The sequence below is a fragment of the Puma concolor genome, chromosome D2 (genome assembly GCF_028749965.1).
Source record: "Puma concolor isolate L17-30 chromosome D2, mPumCon1.1.hap2, whole genome shotgun sequence".
In the NCBI taxonomy this organism is placed as follows: Eukaryota; Metazoa; Chordata; class Mammalia; order Carnivora; family Felidae; genus Puma; species Puma concolor.
In genome coordinates, this window is record NC_141677.1 from 12933264 (window position 1) to 12956603 (window position 23340).

Sequence of the window (23340 nt, forward strand, 5' to 3'; positions counted from 1 at the left end):
TTTGAAATAAGATTTTCTGGGGCTCCTGGGTGGCACAGTCAGTTAAGCGTCCGACTTCGGCTCAGGTCATGATCTTGCGATTTGTGAGTTCTAGCCCCGTGTCGGGCTCCGTGCTGACAGCTCAGAGCCTGGAGCCTACTTCGGATTCTGTGTCTCCCTCTCTCTCTGCCCCTCCCCCGTTCATGCTCTGTCTCTCTCTGTCCCAAAAATAAATAAACGTTGAAATAAGATTTTCTGTCTAATTAATAATTTTTAACTGAGTTTGTCTTTTGTTTTTGGTTGGTTGTTTACTTTGCCACCATTCTGTTTGGTACTGTTTTTTCAGACCGGAGGCAAGTTTTCATACCTGGCCTGCCTTGTGTTCCAAGTTCTCATATGCCTTTTTCTTTTAGGGCCTCGTGGCCCTATCTTATGAGGAGAGAGGCCTGGGTTATAATAATATGATTAAGTCGTTCAATTCCTTGGCCTTTTCATTGTTTGTTACTATCAAATAACAGCAGGAGAAATAGCAAGACCTGTGGCCCAAGCCAGTTAATTTTGTCTTTTGTTAGCGGCTTTGTTAAAAGGTCATTTGGAATAACAAAATGAGGTGAAGATTATCTTTCAATATTGGTTGTCTGTATAAGATTCCTCTTTCTACATTATTGAGTGTAATTTAAGATTGATTCCACATGGGAGAATGATTTTTAAGGGACTTTACAAGGATGTTTGAAGATATACAGTAATTATGCAGAGAATTCTGTTATTTGGACTTAAATCAGCCTAAAATGCAGAATTTTCACATTATCGGTGAGTTTTCTCAACTTAGTACAATTTGTTCTAAAATTATTTACTTAAATGCTGTATACACAAAGAAGCATTGAAGTTTATGCATTTGCAATAATGCTCTTTGAGAACGCATTATTAGTAAACAATTATATTGATCATGTGTGTGTTTTCTCCGTATCGAATAAATCCCTCAAGATAATTCATCTTTTGAAAATACTATGTATTATATATCACAGAAAGGTTAATGTAGTGAAGCATCTAATGCCACATGGAATTCAACGTATTTAGAAATGACCTCCTGACAAAAAATAGTAACAATAATAATAGCCTGGAGTAAATGTTAAGATGTGCTTTTTCAGACACATTTAATCCTTGACCCTGAGTATGTACGCAACGGGTAGACTGAGCTGTTACATGTCTTCTTCTAAAACGCGTGTGGCACGGCTTTCAGTAATCACATGCTGACTGGTGTGTGTTTATTTTCTCAGCGCGGAGCCTGGGAAGCCCTGCTGGCGGCTCTGGAGGTCCTCATCAGAGCAGATCACCAGCAGCACGTCTTCAATATAAAGCAGTTACTGAAGGCTCGCGTGGTCCATCACTTTCTACTGACTTGTCAGGTTTTGCAGGTACTTTCGTAACTCTACTTCGGGGAGATTTTCTGTAATCACTTATTTACTCGCTCAAGGTTATGAACTCAAATTTTTGTGGGATTTCAGTGGAATTTCTTTCTCTTCTCCGCCTTCCCTGATCTCCTGGATCCCTTCTTTCAGCAAACGGCAGAGGACTTTCTCAACCCCCGGCCTCCTACTGCTCAGTCTTCACACTGTCGTCATTCCTAACTCAATCTCAGAAGAACAGCTCTATTTCTGCCTTGTTTCTTTATGCTGGGGCATTTGAGTATCAACCATAGCAAAATGGTTACTTGTCGCAAGCTTGGCACTGTGGCGGTCCGGTAGCCAGTGAGGCCCGTCTGAAGCTTGATTATTGCTGACTGAAACTTACTCCACGCTCCTTAAATAACAAGTGCAAGTGTGTTTTGTTTGACTAAGTGTGAGCTTGCCGAAGATCTCTAGAATTCGCATATTGAAAATGTATCCAAAATATTAAGTGAAAAAGTGGCACCGACCTCACCAGTAGTGTCTGTGCTGTGGCCTGGCTTCTGATTTGATGTTTTGGCTCTGCTTTCACAGCTGCTGTCCTTTTATCAGTTTGGTTGATGTATGAGAATATTTTTCAAGTTCATTTGTTTCTCCAGTGAGGCCTCGAGTAGAACTTGATCAGGTCAGATAAGTACAGATGTTCCCTGGGAGCAGTAATACTATGTTTTTAATGCCTTTGTTTTGGTGACACCAGTGGCTTTCCGTTGCACTTGGGATAAAATCCGGAACCTATGGCAATATTTAAAGAAAGCATGTATGCTCCAGCGACCACTCCAGCCTCATCTCATGCCAGGGCAGCCCCCCTGGTTTTTTTTTTCTCTTCCTTAAAACCTTCCTTAAAAGGTTCCTGAACCTTTTTCGCTCTCAGGGCACATAGTTTTTCTGGTTGAGAAGTTTTTGATCCCATTCTTTCCATCTGGCTGCCCAGCTAATCCTTCATGCCTCCACTTTAAATTTACTTCCTGAGAACCTGAGAAGGAGACGGTGGGTGATGGGTATTGAGGAGGGTACCTTTTGGGATGAGCACTGGGTGTTGTATGGAAACCAATTTGACAATAAATTTCATATATTAAAAATAAATAAATAAATAAATAAATAAATAAATAAATAAATAAATAAATTTACTTCCTGAGAGAAGCCCTCCCTTCTCTTTCCATCTAGTGTAACCCTTTCCCCTCCCTCCACTCGCTCTCTCTCTCTCCACACACATGCATTTGTTAGTGTCACATCGTCATTTATGAAACTATGGTTTATTTCCCTCTGTAAACCTGCTGAGGGCAGGGATAATGTTTTTTCTTGATCTCATTGTAACCCCAGTGCTTGGCACATAATAGGCATCCAATAAATATTCATTGAATGAATCAATTCTAAAAAACAAAAACATTTTATTGCCTTTCTTGGGCCCTGTGGTAAATTATTGTCTTCAGGAATATAATACAGTGATCTCTGAGGCCCCTTGCTTGCTGAATATTTTATGTAACACTTACACAGCAGTTTTTCTCTAAATCAGTTTCTTTGTATATCCACTTTGAAACTTGCTGACTAATTTTCAAAGAACACACAAGACAGTGTGAAGATCTTATTCAGTCTTTCCATGTCAGAAAAGTAACACTTGTAAACTTGGAGATTTCTATATATATATTCTCATTTTCATATATTTATAAAAATGCTAGAAAAATCTAGGTACCCGTTCCATTTCCTGAAAAATATACTTCTTCACCCTTCTTCATTCAGAGAGCCCATTATCCAATTAACAGTTACTAATTAAGAATAGTTTTATATTAGGTATTGTGGGAAGTATGTAAAGAAATGAACTTAATTGTTGCCTTTAATACATCTCAGAGTATTTAAGGAAGATAGGTAAATTGGTAGTTTATTGGATGTGGGGCGATTTCATTAGTTCATGAGTACAGTGCAAAGAACTTGAACTCAGGTGATGAAAACAGGAGTGTAAAAGTAGGGGGCAAATATGAAAGAGATTGTAAAGAGAACTAAGAGGGCTTGATTCTGTCTAAATAGCTGCAGGAGAAGTGAAATATATAATGCACAATTTCAAGCTGGGAATCTGGAAGGATGATAGCATCATCAAAGAAGGAATTGAACACACAAGTTGTGCAGCTTACGCATTCTGCATTTGAGATTATGGTCGGACGTTCGGTGGTCGTGACCACTGGGCACGTAGATGTGCAAGATTCGAACTGGGGAGGGGGATGAGGAGGACAGATGGGGAATTGTGCGCATGGATGTCACAGTGAAGCAATGGAGATGGACAGATGAGCTCTATAAGATAAACAGTGTAGTAAAAGGATCATAGAAAGGCCTGTGGCGGTCACCTCCAGAAATATCCATTTCCAGGTATGAAACAGGAAAAAGGAGCTGTCGAAAGATGTAGAAAGAGTAGTTGAAGAGCTCAGAGAAGAACCAGGAAACAACAAAGTGAAAGCCAAGGGTGGGCAGAGGGGGGAAGGAAAAGGTGGTCTCTCGAGCCAAATAATGTGGAAGGCTCAAAGAAAATGTGGACAGATAAAGGGCCACTGATAGAAATTCTTAATGACCAGGTTTCAGAGACTTTCAGCAGCATGTGTGGTAGACTCATTGGAGACAGTGAGAATAAATTATGATTAAAAAGTTCAGCAGGGAAAGAAAAGAGAAACAGAAAGTTAACAAAAGTTTCCCAAAGTTCAAGTTATGGGATTTTTTTTTTTTTTTTTTTTTAATGATGTAAGATAGCAGTGACTATTTGTAAGGAGTCAGTGGAGAGGACAAGATTGAAGAAACATGGGCCGGGATAGACTTGGGAACGAAGGGCTGAGGTGGTGACCAGGAGGTGGAAGGCACAAGGCAAATGCCACACTATTTGGCTGTGGCAGAGGTAGCCCTGAGTTGGAAGGCAAGAGACCTGTGTGCTTGGCTTGCCTTGGCTAGGCCACTTGGCACTTGTGAGATCTTGGCAGAGGAGTTTGGGCTTTCTTCTGTAGACTCCATGTTCTCTTCTCAAATCTGAGGTTTCAGAGTGAACATCTAGGTTTTAAGTTTTCTGATTCAGGAATACATAAGAGCAAATGAAGAAGAGTGAGTGTGGAGATGTTTCATATATTCGGATGTATCACATGTATAGGGAGAGGGAAGATGGGGAAGTTTAACTCCCTCGGCCTTGATCTAGAGGCCAACTGCTCCCTCCTGGTGGGGTTGGAGGATATAAGTTATTTATTTATGCCCGTCTTTATGTTTAGTAATTACTTGGCACCCTAGCAGGTCTCCCTCTACCAGGCAATCGATGACGCAGTAGAGACGGCTCAGAGGTCTGGGTGTGAGTTGTAGTGGCATTACTTACATGTTTTCTGTGTGGTCAAAGTTAGTCCTACAATCACTTTGAGCTTCACATTCTAGAAAGGAAGGATGCAACCTCTCAGAGCTGTTGTGAGAAAGAGCTTTGCAGACTGGCTCACGGTGCAGGAATGTAACCAGATTTGTCTATTGTGAATTTCCCCTTCTGATCCCATCGTGGGAGTACCGAGGGGTGCCAGTAGTTGTCATAATAGAACGAATAGTAGCTAACATTTATATATGGGGCTTACTGTATGTGAGGCACTCTTCAGAATTTTGTGTCACTTAGCCCTGATGACAACCCTGTGAAGTAACACAATCCTTCCCGTATTATAGAGAAAGAAACTGGGGCATGGAGATATTAAATATGCCCCAAATCACATAGCTAGTGAGTGGAGAAGCCAGAGTGCAAAGCGAGGCGGTTTGGCTCCTGAGCCATGCTCGTGAGTGCCCTGATGTAACTTTGTCTTGTTGGTTAAGATAAATGTGCTAGAATTAAGTTGCCGTCAATTTTAATGAATTTTTAACGACAGGATTGCTTGAATTGGGAAGTAGCAACTCAGTTTAATGGTAAATATGGTCAGATTAGAGTAGTAGACAACACAATTCTGTCTTAAAAGGAGTGTCTTGCTTAAATGAAAAATGTTAGTTAACAGTTCTCTTTAATCTAAAGACAGTTTGATTTTTATTTTTTCAGGAACACAAAGAGGGGCAGCTTACATCCATGCCCCGAGAGGTTTGTAGATCATTTGTGAAAATTATAGCAGAAGTCCTTGGATCTCCTCCAGATTTGGAATTATTGACAATTATCTTCAATTTCCTTTTAGCAGTTCACCCTCCTACTAATACTTACGTTTGTCACAACCCCACAAACTTCTACTTTTCTTTACACATAGGTAGGTATAATCATTTTTATTAGATTTTGGCTATCTTCGTTTTTGTTCTTTTAATTCCCACTCAATTCACATTTGTTTGATATTCATTAAATGGCTCCTATGTGCTAGAACTGCCCTAATTACACACTGGGATTGGGACAGGGCATAGGCCATGGAATGAACCAGACATGGTGTCTGCCTTCAGAGAGCTTCAATGCCAAGAAGAGAGAGGAGACAAATAACTCAAATAACTATAGTAAGAAACAATATATGGTAAGTACCTAATAGATACAAAAGAAGGACTAATTCAATTTTAAAGGAGTGAGGGTTTCATCAGGCAGCTGTGGAGAGAGAAGATTTAATAGATTCTATATCTGACATGGACACTGACAAATTTAGGTACAGTTTGACAGGTGTATTGGAGAATTAGCATTCCAGGTGAAGAGAATGACTTAAAGGGAGAAAAAATAGAGAAAATAAAGAATAATGAATTTTACCTAAATATGCAGGATCTATAAAGGATTAGTGAGAAATAATACCATAAATATAGCTTGGGGGAAAAAAAGGCAGGGGGCGCCTAGGTGCCTCAGTCGGTTAAGTGTCTGACTTCGGCTCATGTTATGATCTCATAGTTCGTGGGTTTGAGCCCCGTATCAGGCTCTGTGCTGACAGCTCAAAGCCTGGAGCTTGCTTCAGATTCTGTGTCTCCTTCTCTCTCCTCCTCCCCCACTCACACTCTTTCTCTTTCTCTCCCTCTCTCAAAAATAAATAAATATGTGTGTGTGTGTGTGTGTGTGTGTGTGTGTACGTATATATATATATATATATATATATATATATATATATATATATATATATAGTTTGGGACCACCATTTATTTATTTTGCCCTGTGAGGCCATATTAAAAGGGTCCTTGAATGAAATGCCAAAGAATTTGGACTTATATTCTATTTAGGGGTGACTGAAGGGTTTTGTTTTGTTGTGTTTATTTGTTTTGAACAAAGAAATATGTTGTAAGTAAATTACTACAATAAGATCCAGGAAAGATAAACTACCGACATAGAAGTGAGTTTGAAGCCCTGAGAACAGACGACACCACTGAATGAAAGTGTAGACACAGAGAAGGAAGAAGGAAGCTAAGGACAGAACGATAAAAAAGAGTAATTAGTAGAAGAGAAGGATGGAACAATCAGAGTTTTAAAAGAACCAGGAAAATGTAATGCAGCAAGAAAGCAAGCGAGAACGTACCTATGAGAAAACTAGATAGGACGTTTAGCATGGAAACTGGTGGTAAAACAGGCATTTAGGAATGTAATAAGTGAATAAAATGATTCAACAGCAGTAAAAATCCAAATGAAATTAAACGACGTGACTTTGTGTTAGGTTCAGCACACAATTTAGTGAATGAAGCACTGTCAAGATTCTGGAAACAGGGTAGTTGCAAAGATGAGTAAGATATGGTCCAGTCCCATAGGAAGCTTCCAGGCTAGTTGAGGGGAAAGAGCCATAAACAAGTAGTTAGTTACATTGTGTGGAAATTGATATAAATATTTCGTTTTCTCATAGTGTAGGGCATAGTGAGGAGATGGTTCCTGGAGGAGATGATGTCTTCTCTGAGTCTTAAAAGTTGAGTAGGAGTTGAAGGGAAGGGACTTCCAGATGAAGCAAATGGCTTGATTGGGAGCTGTGAGAAATCGGTGCTGCCGAAGTGTAATGGGAGAAACAAGCCTGGCAGGGGGTCTAGAGTAAGGGGTCTGGAGACAGATTGTGAAGATTCTCATAGACGAGAAGCTTGGACTTTATGTAGAGTGGTAAGGAGGCAACAGAGAGCCACTGGAAGGTTCTAGGCAGGAGTTGACATCTGACAGAATTCTGATTGCTATGAGGATTTGAGGGTGACCAGATGTCCATCATGAATACCAGTTAGAAGTCTACAACAGGACTCCAGGTGAGAGGCTTAAGTGCCTGAATTATAACATTATGATAGGGATGAGGAGAGTTCAAGAACAGAATCAAGTAGAACCTGGGGACTGAATTGCTGTGGATAAAGAAAAGGTAGTGGTCAAGGGGGGCTCCAGGCTTATACTTGAGAAATGGGTACTTCTGCCAAATGAACCAGAGAACAAAACAGGAGGACTGAATTTAGGACAGGAAGAGCATTCAGATTTAGATTTGTTGCATTTGTGGTGCATTCAATAAATCGAGCAGTTGAATTTATGCGTATGAAGCTCAGAAAGGAAGATTAAGCTGGAGGTATCAATTTTGACTCATATTGGACATTGAAGGGGATATTTAAAACTGCAGGACATAGCACTTTCCTCAAGGAGTAAAGTTAGCTATTAAAATATGAAAGTAACTGTAAGTGTAGTTGGAATTCAAAGAAAATAAAAGTTAATGTGGCAAATAATAGTCAAAAAATCTACACGTAGTAAGAACTATAGTGTGTACTTACATACCAAATGTGCGTTAGTATAAGCTTTGCCATATTTTTCACTTTGAACATCTTTTTGTAAAAATGTATATTGAGTGATTTGCTTTTAAAGTTGTATTTTTGTTTCATCCTTTAAAAAAATTTTACTGTTTTCAAAAATTTGTTTTGATTCCAGATGGCAAGATCTTTCAGGAGAAAGTACAGTCAATCATGTACCTGAGACATTCTAGCAGTGGAGGAAAGTCTGTTACTAGTCCTGGATTTATGGTAATAAGCCCATCTGGTTTTACTGCTTCGCCCCCTGAAGGTAACTATAACAATAATGAAAGCGTAACCCTTCCTGATTTAGCTCTGAGTATTTGTAGATAAATAAATTTTGCATGAGTAACAGTATGATATACTGACATTCAGACCAAATAAATGGAAGGTTAGACTTAAAAATTGTAGAATATATGTAAGGAATCCATTTCACTACTCTCTGGGATCAGGGCTCACACTCAGTATAACCAGAGATACTGCAGAAAACTTAGGAAACAGATGAGGCTCGTGCTGTCTTGTTCTGGAATTCTCTGTTTCCTTTTATCATAGTCATTTGTCTTTCATTAAGCTTCTGATTTATTTTCCCATTTTCTTCAAAAACTGTTTGCCTTACTCTCTCCCTTCTACCTAAACATCGTTTTAGACAATTTCACTCGCCACGTAATGGCCATCCGGTGCTCCAACCTCTCGCCCCTTGACCCTGGGTACCTTTCCTTCTCCTTTATCCACCAGTATGCATGCCTCTGTCTTGGACTTCATCAAGAACACTTCTCACCTCTGAAACTCCAGGATCCCACTCTCTGACAATAACCTCCTCTCTGGTTTCTTTATCACCATCCCGTGTTCCCTTCTGCCTAGTTTCCCTATCCAGCCTACATCTCATTAGCCAGTCATTTCCTGGACACAGTCGTCAACTCCCTCGTCCCCTTGGCCTTTTGGCATTCTTGACCTAAAAACCCCAACCTTGCTTCCATCTAACCATCCCCATACTGCTGAAAGCTGCTAGAGAGAATCCCTGTCTTTACAAGGGTCTCCAACTGTAGCTGGCCTTTTAATGCTGCCCTGTAGTTTTTCAGTAAGTTCAAAATCAATTCCCTCTTCTCTTTCCATAGCAAGTCTATTCAAGTCTTTAAGCTTAAATCTTTAAGACAGTACTTTTCTGTCTTCCTAATTCACTCTTAACAGACTACCTCATCTCTAATAGAGAAAACAGTAGGTAGGTACGTGTTTCCTAGTTGCCAACCGGCTGTATATCTTTTCCTTTTCTGACAGCTGGTCTCTTCTAGCCTGAGACATTGCCCTTATTGTCTGCCCAACCTGTCTTATCTTTGGCTCTAGCATAAATTAATCAGTAGTGCAAGTTAGGTAGAGATAAGAATAGATAGGACGGGATATATACATATATATATATAGAGAGAGAGAGAGAGAGCTATTAATTTCCAGTTTTGTTTCTCTCCCAAAGTGTTTCGGTTATTTGCTAGCACATTTTATGCCCTTTTATTATAGTATTTGAAGGCTGTGTTTTAATTAGTTTTATTTGGAATTTTATAGGAAATGTACATTTTCAAATACAATCATGCCCCCATTTTTTCCACATCCTTTGAACAGAATCTTTTAGCAGCCTTAGCCCTCCAGCCAAAATGTAGAAATAATTAGGAGAAACTTCTGAGCTATAGAACTATTACTGCCAAAAGGCCTGTGCTCTGAAACAGTTCACCCAGTGCCTGTTTACTCTATATCAGTGCTTCTCAAGTTTTAGCATGAAAAAAGAAAAAAAAATGACCAGAGAAGTTGTTCAAACACAGATCTTTGGGCCCTCCTTCATGCATTCTGATTCAGTAGATCTAGGGTGAGCCTAAAGAGTATGCATTTCTAACAGTCGCACAGGTAGTGCTGATCTCCGTGCTGCTAGCCCACAAACCACTCGCTTTACCACCGTGCACTGAGAATGGCAGTGATTTTTCTGGTCTCCCTGTACATGGAGTACTAGAAGCAGCAAACTGGACGGCTATCGCAGGAAGACAAAGCGCCATTGCTTCTCATGAAGAAGTGACTACGGAAGTGGATGAGAGACAAAACGGTCTAGGGCCATTTGGTCTAGTAGTAATAACAGCAAGAATGGGTATTACTCCCTTTATTGAGCACCTGCTATATGCCAGCCACTATGCTGCGAGCATCACAAATATGATCTCACTTAATCCTTAAAGCAGCCTTGCAAAGAAGATATTCTGAACCCTCCTTTTACATTTGTAAAAACTAATACCCAAATAATTAAATGATTTACTTAAAAGGCCACCTAACTCACAGAACCATCACTTGAATCCAGTTCTATCTTGTTGCAAAGCCCACACTTTCACACCATATCAAACTGCATCCTAGTGACTGCTAGCCTGAGGCAAATTAAGTTTCACTTAATTTCACGACAGTAGAGCCATTAATCCTAATGACTTTGAATCATTCAGTCAACACTGTATTTTGTTAAGGAGACAGGAAAAGACATACATTTTTGGGAGATTTTAATAAAAAGTAGTTAAAAGAAAAAATAGTTGGGGCACTTAAGAATTTTAAGCAGTAATGGGGCTCAGTTGGTTAAGCATCTGACTTCAGCTCAGGTCCTGATCTCACAGTTTGTGAGTTCAAGCCCCTCGTCAGACTTTCTGCTCTCTATGCAGAGCCCGCTTCGGATCCTCTATCTCCTGTCTTTCTGCCCCTCCCCTGCTCACATGCCCACGCTCTCTCTCTCTCTCAAAAATAAGTAAACATTTTTTTTTTAAAAAAATGTTAAGCAGTAGTTAACATTAACCTGTGTGGATTCTTTAGCATCGCTAGATAAATGGGTTACTGCTGTGGTTGTGACTGACAGTGCAGGACACAAGTGGTCCCACTTAGTAGATTTTTAACGAGTGTTTTTCTGTCTACTCTCTCCAGGAAACAGTTCCTCCAGGATTATCCCACAACGGACGATCACCAACATTCTGCGTTCTAGAAGCCTACCAGCGTTTCCTACCGCTTCACCTCAAATGCAACCACAAAAACTGACTGGAAGTTTGGGTTGTAGTATTGACGAGTTACAAAATATTGCAGATGATTACATTGCTTCCCAAGCAGAGAAACTGAATTCTCTGGTGAGTTCCGGGACACTGAAGAAAGACAAAGAGGATGCATTCATCAGTAGCTGTGAGTCCGCAAAAACCGTGTGTGAAACGGAACCTGCCCTTTCCACCCGCGCCTCTGTCAATGGTGTCCCAAAAGGAACCTTGGAATTTCTGGGGGTCAGAGTAGATCACAAAGAGTTGGGAGCAGAACCCAAATCAGAAGATGACGAGTCCTACCCACGCCGCCCTGATCACCTGAAGGGACTGGCCTCGTTCCAGCAGAGCCACAGCACTATCGCCAGCCTGGGGCTGGCTTTTCCTTCACACAACGGATCCGCAGCCGTTGGACGCTGGCCGAGTCTCCTTGACAGGAACCCGGATGACTGGGAAAACTTTGCCTTTTCCCTCAGTTACCAGCCGAACTCCAGCCGCACTGCAAGTACTCACAGGTACTCACTGCTTTCGCATGCTCTCCCCACCCCCACGTTTTCTTTCACTCTTCTTGGAAGGATGTCTACCCTTCTGGAAATGTCTTACATCACTTCTCATATACAACATATATATTCATAGCAAACAGAAAGGTACCTTTCTCTTTAGTCTAATACTAAATAATATTGAATTCCATGTTTTACCAAAGGCTAAACCATAAATGGCTCCTAAAGAAAAAGTGCCTTGTGGTTTACATTTAGAGAAAAACTCCTCAGGGAAACTATAAGATTTATAGTAGCCAGTGGCAGCACCCGGTAAGAGTTTCCCCGGTGGTGGGGATGTTTCTCCTGTGTTGTGCAGTACAGGGGCCACCAGCCACGTGTGCCTGTTGAGCCCTCGAAACGTGGCTAGTGTGACCAAAGGGCCAAATTGTTTATGTCATTCTAGATAGTTTCCCTTGCGCAAGCAGCTGCTGACCACCACCCTTTTGCACGTCATAGCTGTGGAATAGAATGGTGTTTAGTGGGCCCTGTGCCTAAAGTAGATCGGTGAGAAATAAAATGGTAACAAGTGATGGCAAGGTTGTTAGTCACAGGTCAACATTTTTTTTTACTTGTGTGACCTTTTGTTTCACATGTTGAAATTACTGCTGCTCCTCACAGTTCTTTTTTTTTTTTTTAATTTTTTTTTTTCAACGTTTATTTATTTTTGGGACACAGAGAGACAGAGCATGAACGGGGGAGGGGCAGAGAGAGAGGGAGACACAGAATCGGAAACAGGCTCCAGGCTCCGAGCCATCAGCCCAGAGCCTGACGCGGGGCTCGAACTCCCGGACCGCGAGATCGTGACCTGGCTGAAGTCGGACGCTTAACCGACTGCGCCACCCAGGCGCCCCAACTCCTCACAGTTCTTAAGGAAATCACCGTGCGCTTTTCTTCCTGATACTGTGTTCACAAGACTTCTGGGGTCTCTGTTTTAGCGTAACAGAAGACTGTCTGGTACCTATCTGCTATGGATTATACGAGCTCCTCAGTGGAGTCCTTCTCATCCTGCCTGATGTTATGCTTCCAGATGTGATGGACAAGCTCATCCAGGCAGACACGCTTTTAGTCCTCGTGAACCACCCATCACCTGCTATACAACAAGGAGTTATTAAAGTAAGGGCCAATTCTAGATGCGTTGTTTTAATTCAGAAAAATAAATGTACGTTTGATTTAAAACTTGAATGTATCTGTTAAAGTAGACCTAAAACTTTAGTCTAAGGAAGAATGAACTGATACACAGCTGACCCTTGAACAACACAGCTTTGAATTGCGTGGGTCCACTTATATGCGGACTTTTTTTTTTATAAGTACAATATGGTACTGTAAATATATTTTTTCTTCCTTATGATTTTCTTAATAACACTTTCTTTTCTTTAGCTTCGTTTATTGTAAGAATACAGTATAGAATACATATAACATACAGGATGTGTGTTACTCAACTGTCTCTGTTGTCAGGAAGGCTTCGGGTTACCAGTAAGCTACTCGTAGTTAAGTTTTGGGGGAATCAAGTAATATGCAGATTTCCAACTGTGGGGGTTGGGGCTGGCACCTCTAACCCTCATGTTGTTCAAGGGTCAACCGTAGTTGGTTCCTTCTTTCTCATATTTTTATACAAATTATCATGCAATTTTAAGCTCTCCTCCATATATTGATTCACATCAATAAGTTTTTTAAGTCTACCAATTATAAGGAACACATAGTTCATTGGAAACCTTCCCTGCAGTGTAGTATCAAATCTTAAATATCTACTTCAGGTTTTAGCTCAGGTGTCACCTTTACGGAGACCCAATCACCTTTCCAAACAGCTTCCCTCTAGCACCCTACTCCTCATTTATCCTATCATAGCATCCTCGTTTTGTCTTGTAATTATCTTTTTAGTTGACCTGTGTGCTTGATCTTTCAGTCTCCCACACTGGAGTCTCTGCTCCACGAGGGCGGGCAGCTTGTGTCTAGTATATACTAGGGACTAAGCGTAGTGTCAAATGAATAAGCGTTTCATATGAATGCTTTCCGTTAGAAAACAGCCCAATATTGTAAGGGTCTTGTAACGATTCTCATTTTCTTTAGTTCGTCTGATGTAGGATGTTTTTTAATCACTTGCAATTCAACCCAGTATTTTTTGAGCTTCCATCCCAGGTACAAAACACTGGGCTAGTTGCTATGTGGATACAAGGTGGAATGATAGAAGCCCCGCATTCAACGAGCTTCTAGTCCAGTGAGGGAGAGAGACATAGACCCCACTAAGTAAAACGTAAGGACTTCTGGTGATGAGTGCTTCAACGGAATATTAATACAGAAGAATGGGAGCGTGGGAAAAGCAGTTAATTGTGATGGGGGGAACCAGAGAAGGCTTCATACAAAAAGTGTATCTTGTATTGTGCTATAAACTCAGAAAGCTTTTTAAGTAGGGCAGCAAACAGATGTGTGTTTGGGGAAGAACAGTCAGTCTGTCACCGCTGTGAGGGAGTGATTGCAGGGGAGAGAGACGTGGAAGTATTCTGTTTAGCAGGCTTGCACCGTAGTCCAGGGGAGAATGATGAGTTCCTGATTCGGGCAAGTGGCAAGTCAGAGCACACTCAGGTTTGAGAGACATTCGCTGGAATGAGTAATCACACGTAAGGAATCAGGACTGGAGGAGCCACCGATAAAATTAGCCGTGAAGTCTAGGAGCGTGGCACTGCTGTGTGCTCTCAGATGGGAACCACGAAAGACATGAGTGTGGAAAGAAAATAAGTAATTGAGTTTTACACATGTTGCATTTAAGATGCTAGGGAAGGGTGGAGATAGGGCTCTGTACTCAGGATGGAATCCATCCGGAAGTCTGGAAGTAGAAGTCTAGGAGAGATACGTATGTGCACGCACACACACACGTGTGGAGAGAGAGGATAGTACAGTGCTCGCCGATTTTTTTCCTTCAGAATAAAGCACAGCTTTTTACTTATACTCGACTAAGGTTACCAATCTACCAGGTGTCAATGCTCAACTAAAAAGTTAGTTTCCCCATAACAAAAGTATTAAGGTCTCCAAGATAAAGTCAGCGTGAGCACTCCAAACTAGTCAGAAACAAAGATTATTTTTGGTTTGCTATGGAGGTGGCATTGTTTTTTAGCTTTCTGTGCTCTATACATATGAAATTAAATAACAACTTACAAGTATTGTCTGATTTGTGTACATTATATAAAATTTTAGTGCATTATGTAAATTGTCTTAATTTTTTTTTCTTAGCTATTAGATGCATATTTTAATAGAGCTTCTAAGGAACAAAAAGATAAATTCCTAAAGAACCGTGGCTTCTCCTTGCTAGCCAACCAGTTGTATCTTCACCGGGGAACTCAGGAATTGTTAGAATGCTTCATTGAAATGTTCTTTGGTCGACGTATTGGCCTTGATGAAGAGTAAGTGGCTTCTTCCCTCCACCGTCATTGGGGATCTTTTGTCTTAAAAATAAAATTTGTTAAGCGGACTCTTAACAAAATTATTTGGTCATTTTTAGAAAAAATCCTCTAAAAGTATTTCCAGGTGAATCAATTTATTATTTTCCATGTGGTATTGTTTCTAACTTCTGCCTTTGTATTTCATTCACTAGTTACAAACTAGAAACCAGTGCTTCATCAAAGGAAAGAAGGTGATCGTTTAGGATTTGACATGTAGTGTTAACACGAGGAGGGTAACTGAAAAGAAGGTGGCTCCCATTGTCCCAGCAGTAGATCACACGACTGATTGTCCCAGCAGTAGATCACACGACTGGTCCTTAGAGAGGCTTCCCCCATCCCTCAGCCTCCGGGTCATCTGGGAGAAGAGTCATCCCTCACCTGGAATTCCTGGTTGGGCCACGAAGTGCAACTGTTATCCCCGTCTGTGTTCAAGCAGTGAGAAATGTGTGTCTCCTCGTTATTAGGTGTCTTCTGCTTATTAAGTAGACTGACTCAGACCTTGAGGAATTTACTGGTTGCAGTAATGACAACAGTACTTTCATCTGCATACAGCTTTTAGCTCTGTCAAAGCAATTCTGCAGTATTTCATTTGATTGTCACAAGAGCTTTGAGAAGAAAGTAGGGCAGATGTCACCACACGTATTTGACAGTTAAGGAAAATAAGGTACAAAATGCTTACATTTCCTTCCATCACAGAGGCAAATAGTCTCGGGACAGGAACTCAGGATTCGTTCCTTTCACCAGAACTCTTTTTACTAGTTCACTGTCTCTCGGATACTATCATCATCATCATCATTATTGTATGTTAATGTAATAGTATATAATTATTATATAAATTATGTATGTTGTATGTTATGATTATGCTAGTAATTGTATGCTAGTTTATTGTTAATAGTTTTATTAATAATCAGTTAACAATAACTTCCTGTGCACTTGTTATATAGGCCCCTGAAGTAGGGTTCTTTTGGACACATAAGGGGCCTATGGACAAATTAAAGCAAGTCAATTAAAAACCATGAAATTGTGAGGCATCTAGCTCTTGATTTCGGCTCAGGTCACGATCTCACGGTTCGTGGGATCAAGCCCCACACCGGGCTCTGCGCTGACGGCTCGGAGCCTGCTTGGGATTTTCCCTCTCCCTATTTCTCTCCCCCTCCTCTACTTACACACGCACTCGCTCACTCTCGCTCTCTCTCTCAAAATAAATAAGCTTAAAAATTTTAAAAACCATGAAATTGTATCATATTTCATTTGAATGTTGTATATTTACAAACTTGGGACAGACTTCTAGCAATATTTGTATTTTATTGGAGAGGTCAGTGATCTTACAGGTTGAGATTCCTTTCTCTCCACGTTTATTTTTTATAGCTTCAAAATCAAGTTAACAAAATGACCCACACTGCAATCCTTTTTCCTTGTTTAGTGGTTAATTGCTTGTAACGTGCTCTTAATTGTGTGTTATTTATCGCAGATTTGATCTGGAAGATGTGAAAAACATGGGACTGTTTCAGAAGTGGTCCGTCATTCCTGTTCTGGGACTAATAGAGACCTTTCTATATGACAACATGCTCTTGCATAGTGCTCTCCTACTTCTTCTCCAAATATTAAATTCTTGTCCTAAGGTAGCAGATATGTTATTGGATAATGGTCTACTGTACGTGTTATGTAATACAGTAGCAGCCCTGAATGGATTAGAAGAAAAGTAAGTTTTAAATCATTATTTAAAACTTTATCATCTGAGGGGCGCCTGGGTGGCCCTGTCGATTAAGCATCCGACTCGTGATATGGGCTCGGGTCATAATCCCGGGGTCATGGAATCAAGCCCTGTGTTGACTCCCCACTGGGTGTGGAGCCTCTTAAGATTCTCTGTCTTCCTGCCACCCTGCCCTTCCCCCATTTGCGCTCAGTCTCTCTCTCAAAAAACTAAAACAAAAATAAAAACAAAACTGTGTCATCTGACAAATACTTTAGAAAGGAAAGGCTTTAGTAATAGGTTACATTAAAGCATCCGATTTTTCAAAACACTTTCAAAGAATATCCTTCCTACCAAACTAATTAGATTGGATTAATTAAATTGTATTTGGAGGGGGCATATTTTCTATCATTTTCAACAAGTTTACTGAAAAGGAAGATGTGTATATGGCCTACTTTTAGGTGTTTAGAACCTGAAGGCAAGTTGAATAAATTTAACTGTCTTTAAATAGATTTACCACGCTTCCACAGTGGTCTTATAAAAGTTATTATCCCCAGAAGGAATAGGAAATTGAGGACTGGAGAGAGAGAGAAAGAGAGAGAGCCTTGTTGAGCATCACGTAGCTAGTGGATAGCACAGGGTTTAAAACTGAACCTGTCTCCCTTCAAACACTTATGTTTTGAACTATGATGCTCCTACTTTGTACCACCATAAATGAATTTCTCATTTCCAGAAGTACATTGGCAAATGGCTGCCTACCAAATTGATTAACGGCCTTAAAAAATATGTGAGGAGATTATATTTCTACTTGGATGTTGTGCCTTTGGTTTCTGCATTTATGATGTACAGCATACCATTTTTATTAGCGTAATGTTAAAATATAAATCTCTAGAAGCACATTACTGTACATTAAGGCATTACATATTATCTATAATTTTTAAGAGAAGGCAGACAATAACCTTTAAGAGAAGGCAGAAGCCAGGGAGGCTCTCTGAGTACAAGAGAGACTCCTTGTACTGAGTTCCGTTCAATTTTGGGGGGGTACCTATTAAGTTCAGGATTTGTGTGCTGGGCATATAAGAAATACAAAGTATTTTATTTCCTCAAAATACGTAGTCTTGATTATAACACAATGCATGTGTTATAACACAACACTTGGGAAGAGTTGCCTACGGGCTTCTGAAAGTAGTGTATTGTTGTTTGTTGTTTTGTTTTAATAACTTGTATTTAATGTCGTTACATGCTACCCTATTAATTGACCCCAAACAGTTACCATTTCTAACTCTTGGCTTGATTTGGAAAAAATAAATGGTGAGAAGTATTCAGGCTTACTATCATATATTAAGGTTATCAAGGTTAAAAATTGAGGCACAGGGGCGCCTGGGTGGCTCAGTCGGTTAAGCCTCCAACTTCGGCTCAGGTCGTGATCTCACAGTTCGTGAGTTCGAGCCCCACATCTGGCTCTGTGCTGACAGCTCAGAGCCTGGAGCCTGCTTCGGATTCTGTGTCTCCCTCTCTCTGTGCCCCTCCCCCACTCACACTCTGTCTCTCCTTCAAAAATAAACATTAAAAAAAATTTTTTTTTAATTGAGGGACAGAAGTAACTAATTCATATTTATTATTTATAACTGATTAACATGTTCAAATCTATTATCTCCTTTAATCCTTAAAATAACTATAACTTGGTGTGAGATTCAGAGAGATTAAGTAATGCATTCAAATTCACCTTCTCTGAGGAGCCATCTCAGAACGTCCCTGTTCACACCTACTAAATCTTCACCTTTCCTGGGGTCTATGAGGGATCTATGTGTTCCTATGGTGTATAGTGTGTCAATCCCTGTTTTTACACTTACCACCATTTACTGTTCATAGTTCTCTCTTTCCTTGTCTGGTCTTCTTCAGGACAGTAGACTTTTTCCAGGGCACCTAGGTGGCTCAGTCGGTTGAGCATCCGACTTCGGCTCAGGTCACGATCTCACAGTTCGTGGGTTCGAGCCCCGCGTCGGGCTCTCTGCTGACGGCTCGGAGCCTGGAGTCTGCTTCGGATTCTGTGTCTCCCTCTCTCTCTCTCAGTGCCTGCCTCTCACTCACGCTCTCTCTCTCTCTGTCACACACAAAAATAAATAAATAAACAAACATTTAAAAAGAAAAGACAGTAGACTTTTTGACAGGAGTCAAAGCATGTTTTCTCATTTCTGTTTCTAGCGTGCAATTCAAACTCCCCACCATCCAGTAGGCACGAATAAATACTGAATGGGTGAGCAAATGCTGGAAGAACAAGAATTTAAACCAGTTCTCTTTGCCTTAAATTTTCTGTTCTTTTTCTTTAGCGTTCCTCTGAATGAATACAAATTGCTTGTTTGTGATATACAACAGCTTTTCGTAGCAGTGACCATTCATGCCTGCAGTTCCTCAGGCCCCCAGTATTTTAGAGTCATCGAAGACCTCATTGTACTGCTTGGCTATCTTCAAAATAGCAAAAACAAGAGGACACAAAGTAAGATTTTGTTTTTATGGATTTCCAGGGTTGGGATTATAGAGGAGCCAAAAATGTCATTTGAACCAAATCTCTTTCTTGTGGAAGCTATTTTACTGAAGGTTCATCCTTCATTTTATGATAGTATCTATCAGCTTTAAAAAGAAGTCTTTTAGGTGGCAAAAATTAAACAAACGATACGTTCATATGATCAGTAGCTGGCAATACATCATTAAAAAAAGTTTGATTTTTTTTTTTAACCAAGTAGAACTAAAAGGTTTATGTTGAATAAAAATCCTCTTTAGTTTTCTTTAATGGCAAATATTAAATGAGTATGAAATGTGACAATTTCTGGTTCAATTTTGCCTTATATATTTAAAAGCCTGTTTTTTAAGACAATGATATAAGAGGAAATAAATTTGTGAGCTAGTTTTTTTCCATTGAATTTTTTTTTATAGTGATCATTTGGAAATTTGCTTTAAAATTTCTTCTAAAGGCAGTTTAAAAATGTTTACTACTATCAGGAACCCATATTGATCAGAATTTTAAAATCTATGTCTAATAAAACATTACTGGCAGTTTAGATGTTGCATGAAAATAAAAAGCAACTCAGTGTAAAAAATTAACATCCACATAGCTTGAAAACATTCTAGTGTCTTCTGTTTTCAGGTATGGCTGTTGCTCTGCAGTTTAGAGTTCTCCAAGCTGCTATGGAATTTATAAGGACCACAGCAAATCATGACTCTGAAAACCTTGCAGATACATTCCGGTTACCCTCTCCTCCTCATCATGCAATATTTCAACCGCGGAAGAGCATCGCTGGTGAGTACTGAAATAATATTTTAATAATTATAAATTGAGGGTGGCATGACTTTCCTGTACTCTGTACTCCTGTACTCATGCCATTCACACTTTTAAAATATCTTTTAGTTTAAAAAGTTAAACTACAAAATTTGAGAAAGGTTTCCTCCCTGGGAAAACCATTCTACTGATTTCTTTCAGTGCTGTTCTTGTTCAGTTATCTCTTGAGCAACTACTGTGTGCCAAGCACTGTGTAAATGTTGAAGATACAGTGATGATTAGAAGCAGACACAGATTCTGCACTTGTAGAGATTACAAAATAGTAGAGAAATGTAGAGGATCAGAGTAGAGACTCTAATAGGCAACGTGGTTTACATCAGGAGTTAGGGAAGTATCTGAGGAAGTGAGATTTCAGTGTAGATGTAAAGGGTGAGAGAAAGGAGCTAGCAAGGTAGAGAGTCAGAGAAAGAGTTTTCCAGGCAGAAGGAATGTTGCACAACAGGAAAAGGCTAAGCTTCAGGGAATTGAAATAAAGTCATTTAGCCAGAGTGGAATACTCTGGAGAGATTTAGGAGAGCGATGCCAGATGGGGCATGGGCCAGTGCATAATCATATAGGCCGAGTTAACGATCTTACCCTAAGGGCGAGTTCTAACATAAGCAGGTTTCCATTTTGTAAAGACCGCTCTGGCTTGTGTGTAGAGAGTGGGTTAGCGGAGAGCAAGAAATGTAGGGGTCCCGGTAGGAGGCTACTGCAGCGGTCCAGACGGGAGAAGACGGTGGCTCGGGTGTGGGTAGAGTGCATGTGACATCAGGACTTGCTGTGATTTAGCACATATCGGCAAGTGCCAATATCGTTAGCCTTCCTTATTTTTCCCGCAAAATCTTCTGTGACATTTAGGCACACAATCCGGAAAGACAGTATAAACACCTCCCCATGCACACATAGGATCTATACACACATGCACGTATACACATACATATATATGGATGGATACGGATATACAGCATATATATACACACAAATGCACATGCGTATCCCCAAACAGAGTGGTTGGTAATTTGTTTGAAGTTTAATCACCCTTACAATCTTAAGGGCCTTTAAATTAAATCCAAATCAGGGGAGCCTGGGTGGCTCAGTAGGTTGAGTGTCTGACTTTGGTTCAGGTCATAATCTCACAGTTTGTGGGTTTGAGCCCCACGTCAGGCTCTGTGCTGACAGCTCAGAGTCTGGATACTGCTTCGGATTCTGTGTCTCCCTCTCTCTCTTCCCCTCCCCCACTCTCTCTCTCTCTCTCTCTCTCTCAAAAGTAAACATTAAAATTGTTTTAAATTAAATCCAAATCTTTCTTCTACCTGTATTAAACAACTTTGTTTTGTTCAGTGCTATGTGAAATTTTACAACCATGTGAAAAACTCATTTGTAGAGAAAAGCTATTAAATATACATTTTTTTGCAGTAGTATGTTTAGATTATGTTAAATATAAGCTATGTAAATAAAACTTCTAAGACAGCCACACAACTTTATTGCCCCTGTACATCCTTCTTTATTTTTTATTTTTTTTACGTTTATTTATTTTTGAGACAGAGACAGAGCATGAACAGGGGAGGGGCAGAGAGAGGGGGGGGAGACAGAATCTGAAACAGGCTCCAGGCTCTGAGCTGTTAGCACAGAGCCCGACGCGGGGCTCGAACTCACGAACTGTGAGATCATGACCTGAACTGAAGTCGGACGCTTGACTGACCGAGCCACCCACGCGCCCCTGTACATCCTTCTTTAATGTGACATCTGAACTCAGCCTCTCCTCTTGAACTGACCTCCTCTCTTGTCGAGGTAGCATTCTGCCTTTCACCAAGTCTAGCAGTCATGCTCAGCTGACCACATGCCAGAAGATGGCTTTCGAACCACCTTTCCGTTGCAGGGTTCCTTAGATAGTCAGTGACTGCTTAGATGGAATTCACCCCCCTTTGATACAGGAAAATGCTCTGTTGCCAGTATCGTGAGTCACAGGAGCCGTTGCTTTCCTGCCGACATTTCTCATTGCCATGTCCATTTCTTCTGCGCTTTTGTACCTAGATCTGTGGTTTCGTTTTTGATCCGCTCACGCCAGGGCTGCCACAGCAGCGCTCTTGCTGTTTTCTCTTTGTTCTGTGATTTCTCTAACAGCCTGTCATCTCTCTCTTTTGATACCAGAATTTTTATCACCTTGAGCCTCAGAGCCCTGCGGAACTCCAAGCCTGTCCTTGTTTATTTTTTGTTTGCGTGAGTCCTGTTAAAGCACATGACGGACTTGTAGTCCTTTCTTTAAACCTTACTCTCCTTTTTTTCCTGACTCCTCTGGTCTCTTATCCTGAGCTTAAATTTGTCACTGTATCTGAGTAAATGCAGTTGCTGTAAGCCGCATGAGGTTTGTAGAGCCCTACAGAGTTCAAGCTTGATTAAAAAGAAAAAAAAAAAAAAAAAAGTCCTTAAAAGTGCACCAGACCAGTTCCTGCATTTTATAGAAGCACTGGAGTAAGTTCCCGCTGGAACAGGAGCACCCACACTCCTCCCTCCGTGTCCCTACAGCGCATCTGCTCGTTCCAGCCCTGTCGTGTTTCTAGGACCATCTCTTGTGGGTTTCTCCCACCAATGCTTCCTGGTTTGACTACGGCCCTTATGTAAATCCTGTCTCTGAATCCGGTTGAGAAATACCACTTTATATGTGTTATGCTGTTGCTTTGTAATTCCTTCCGCACCATTCTACACAGATATCTGGGAAAGACTGTGTTTTATTTCTTCATTCTCAGTCAAAAGGGTATCGGCTTTGTACGCCGTAGGTGCAAAAGCTGCAAGATACCAGAGCTCATGTGCCTTGGAGCAGCATGGTTATAACAGCCCATTTAGGTCTATCCGCTCACGATGCTAAGTTACTAAGAAGGATTTATACTGCCGTCATGTCCATCATTGAGATATAATAAGCTGTTCCTTCCAAGATTTGAAGCAAGCTGTTCTCATTAGTGGTCAATGTTTTGGGGAGATGGTTTTTTCCTAAATAGACTCACTTAGCATTTACTGCACACTGCTGAGACATGTGACACCCCAGCCCCACGGCCACCCCCCACTTCCAGCAGGGCTCGCGGGGACAGCCGGCAGCTGCAGCTTGTTCTGGCCACACACCCCCTGCGCTGGTCATCGACAGGTCTCCTCAGACTGTCAGCGCCAGGATATCCACGGCTTGGGACCGAAGCTTCTTCCGCAGCATTTCATCATATGTAGATTTTAAGTTC

General features: G+C 40.7%; 1 protein-coding gene across 10 annotated transcripts in view; it reads left to right on the top strand.

Annotated features, from left to right (window-relative positions):
• LYST (lysosomal trafficking regulator) overlaps positions 1 to 23340 on the top strand; it is a 194302-nt gene that overhangs the window by 100812 nt on the left and 70150 nt on the right. For all 10 annotated transcript variants that reach the window (XM_086679617.1, XM_086679619.1, XM_086679615.1 and 7 more), the window contains 9 exons: positions 1257 to 1394; positions 5452 to 5650; positions 8236 to 8367; positions 11028 to 11643; positions 12603 to 12780; positions 14893 to 15062; positions 16573 to 16803; positions 19125 to 19291; positions 19940 to 20092. In XM_086679617.1, coding sequence (XP_086535743.1) covers positions 1257 to 1394; positions 5452 to 5650; positions 8236 to 8367; positions 11028 to 11643; positions 12603 to 12780; positions 14893 to 15062; positions 16573 to 16803; positions 19125 to 19291; positions 19940 to 20092 — 1984 coding nt within the window. The remainder of the gene's footprint in view (positions 1 to 1256; positions 1395 to 5451; positions 5651 to 8235; positions 8368 to 11027; positions 11644 to 12602; positions 12781 to 14892; positions 15063 to 16572; positions 16804 to 19124; positions 19292 to 19939; positions 20093 to 23340) is intronic.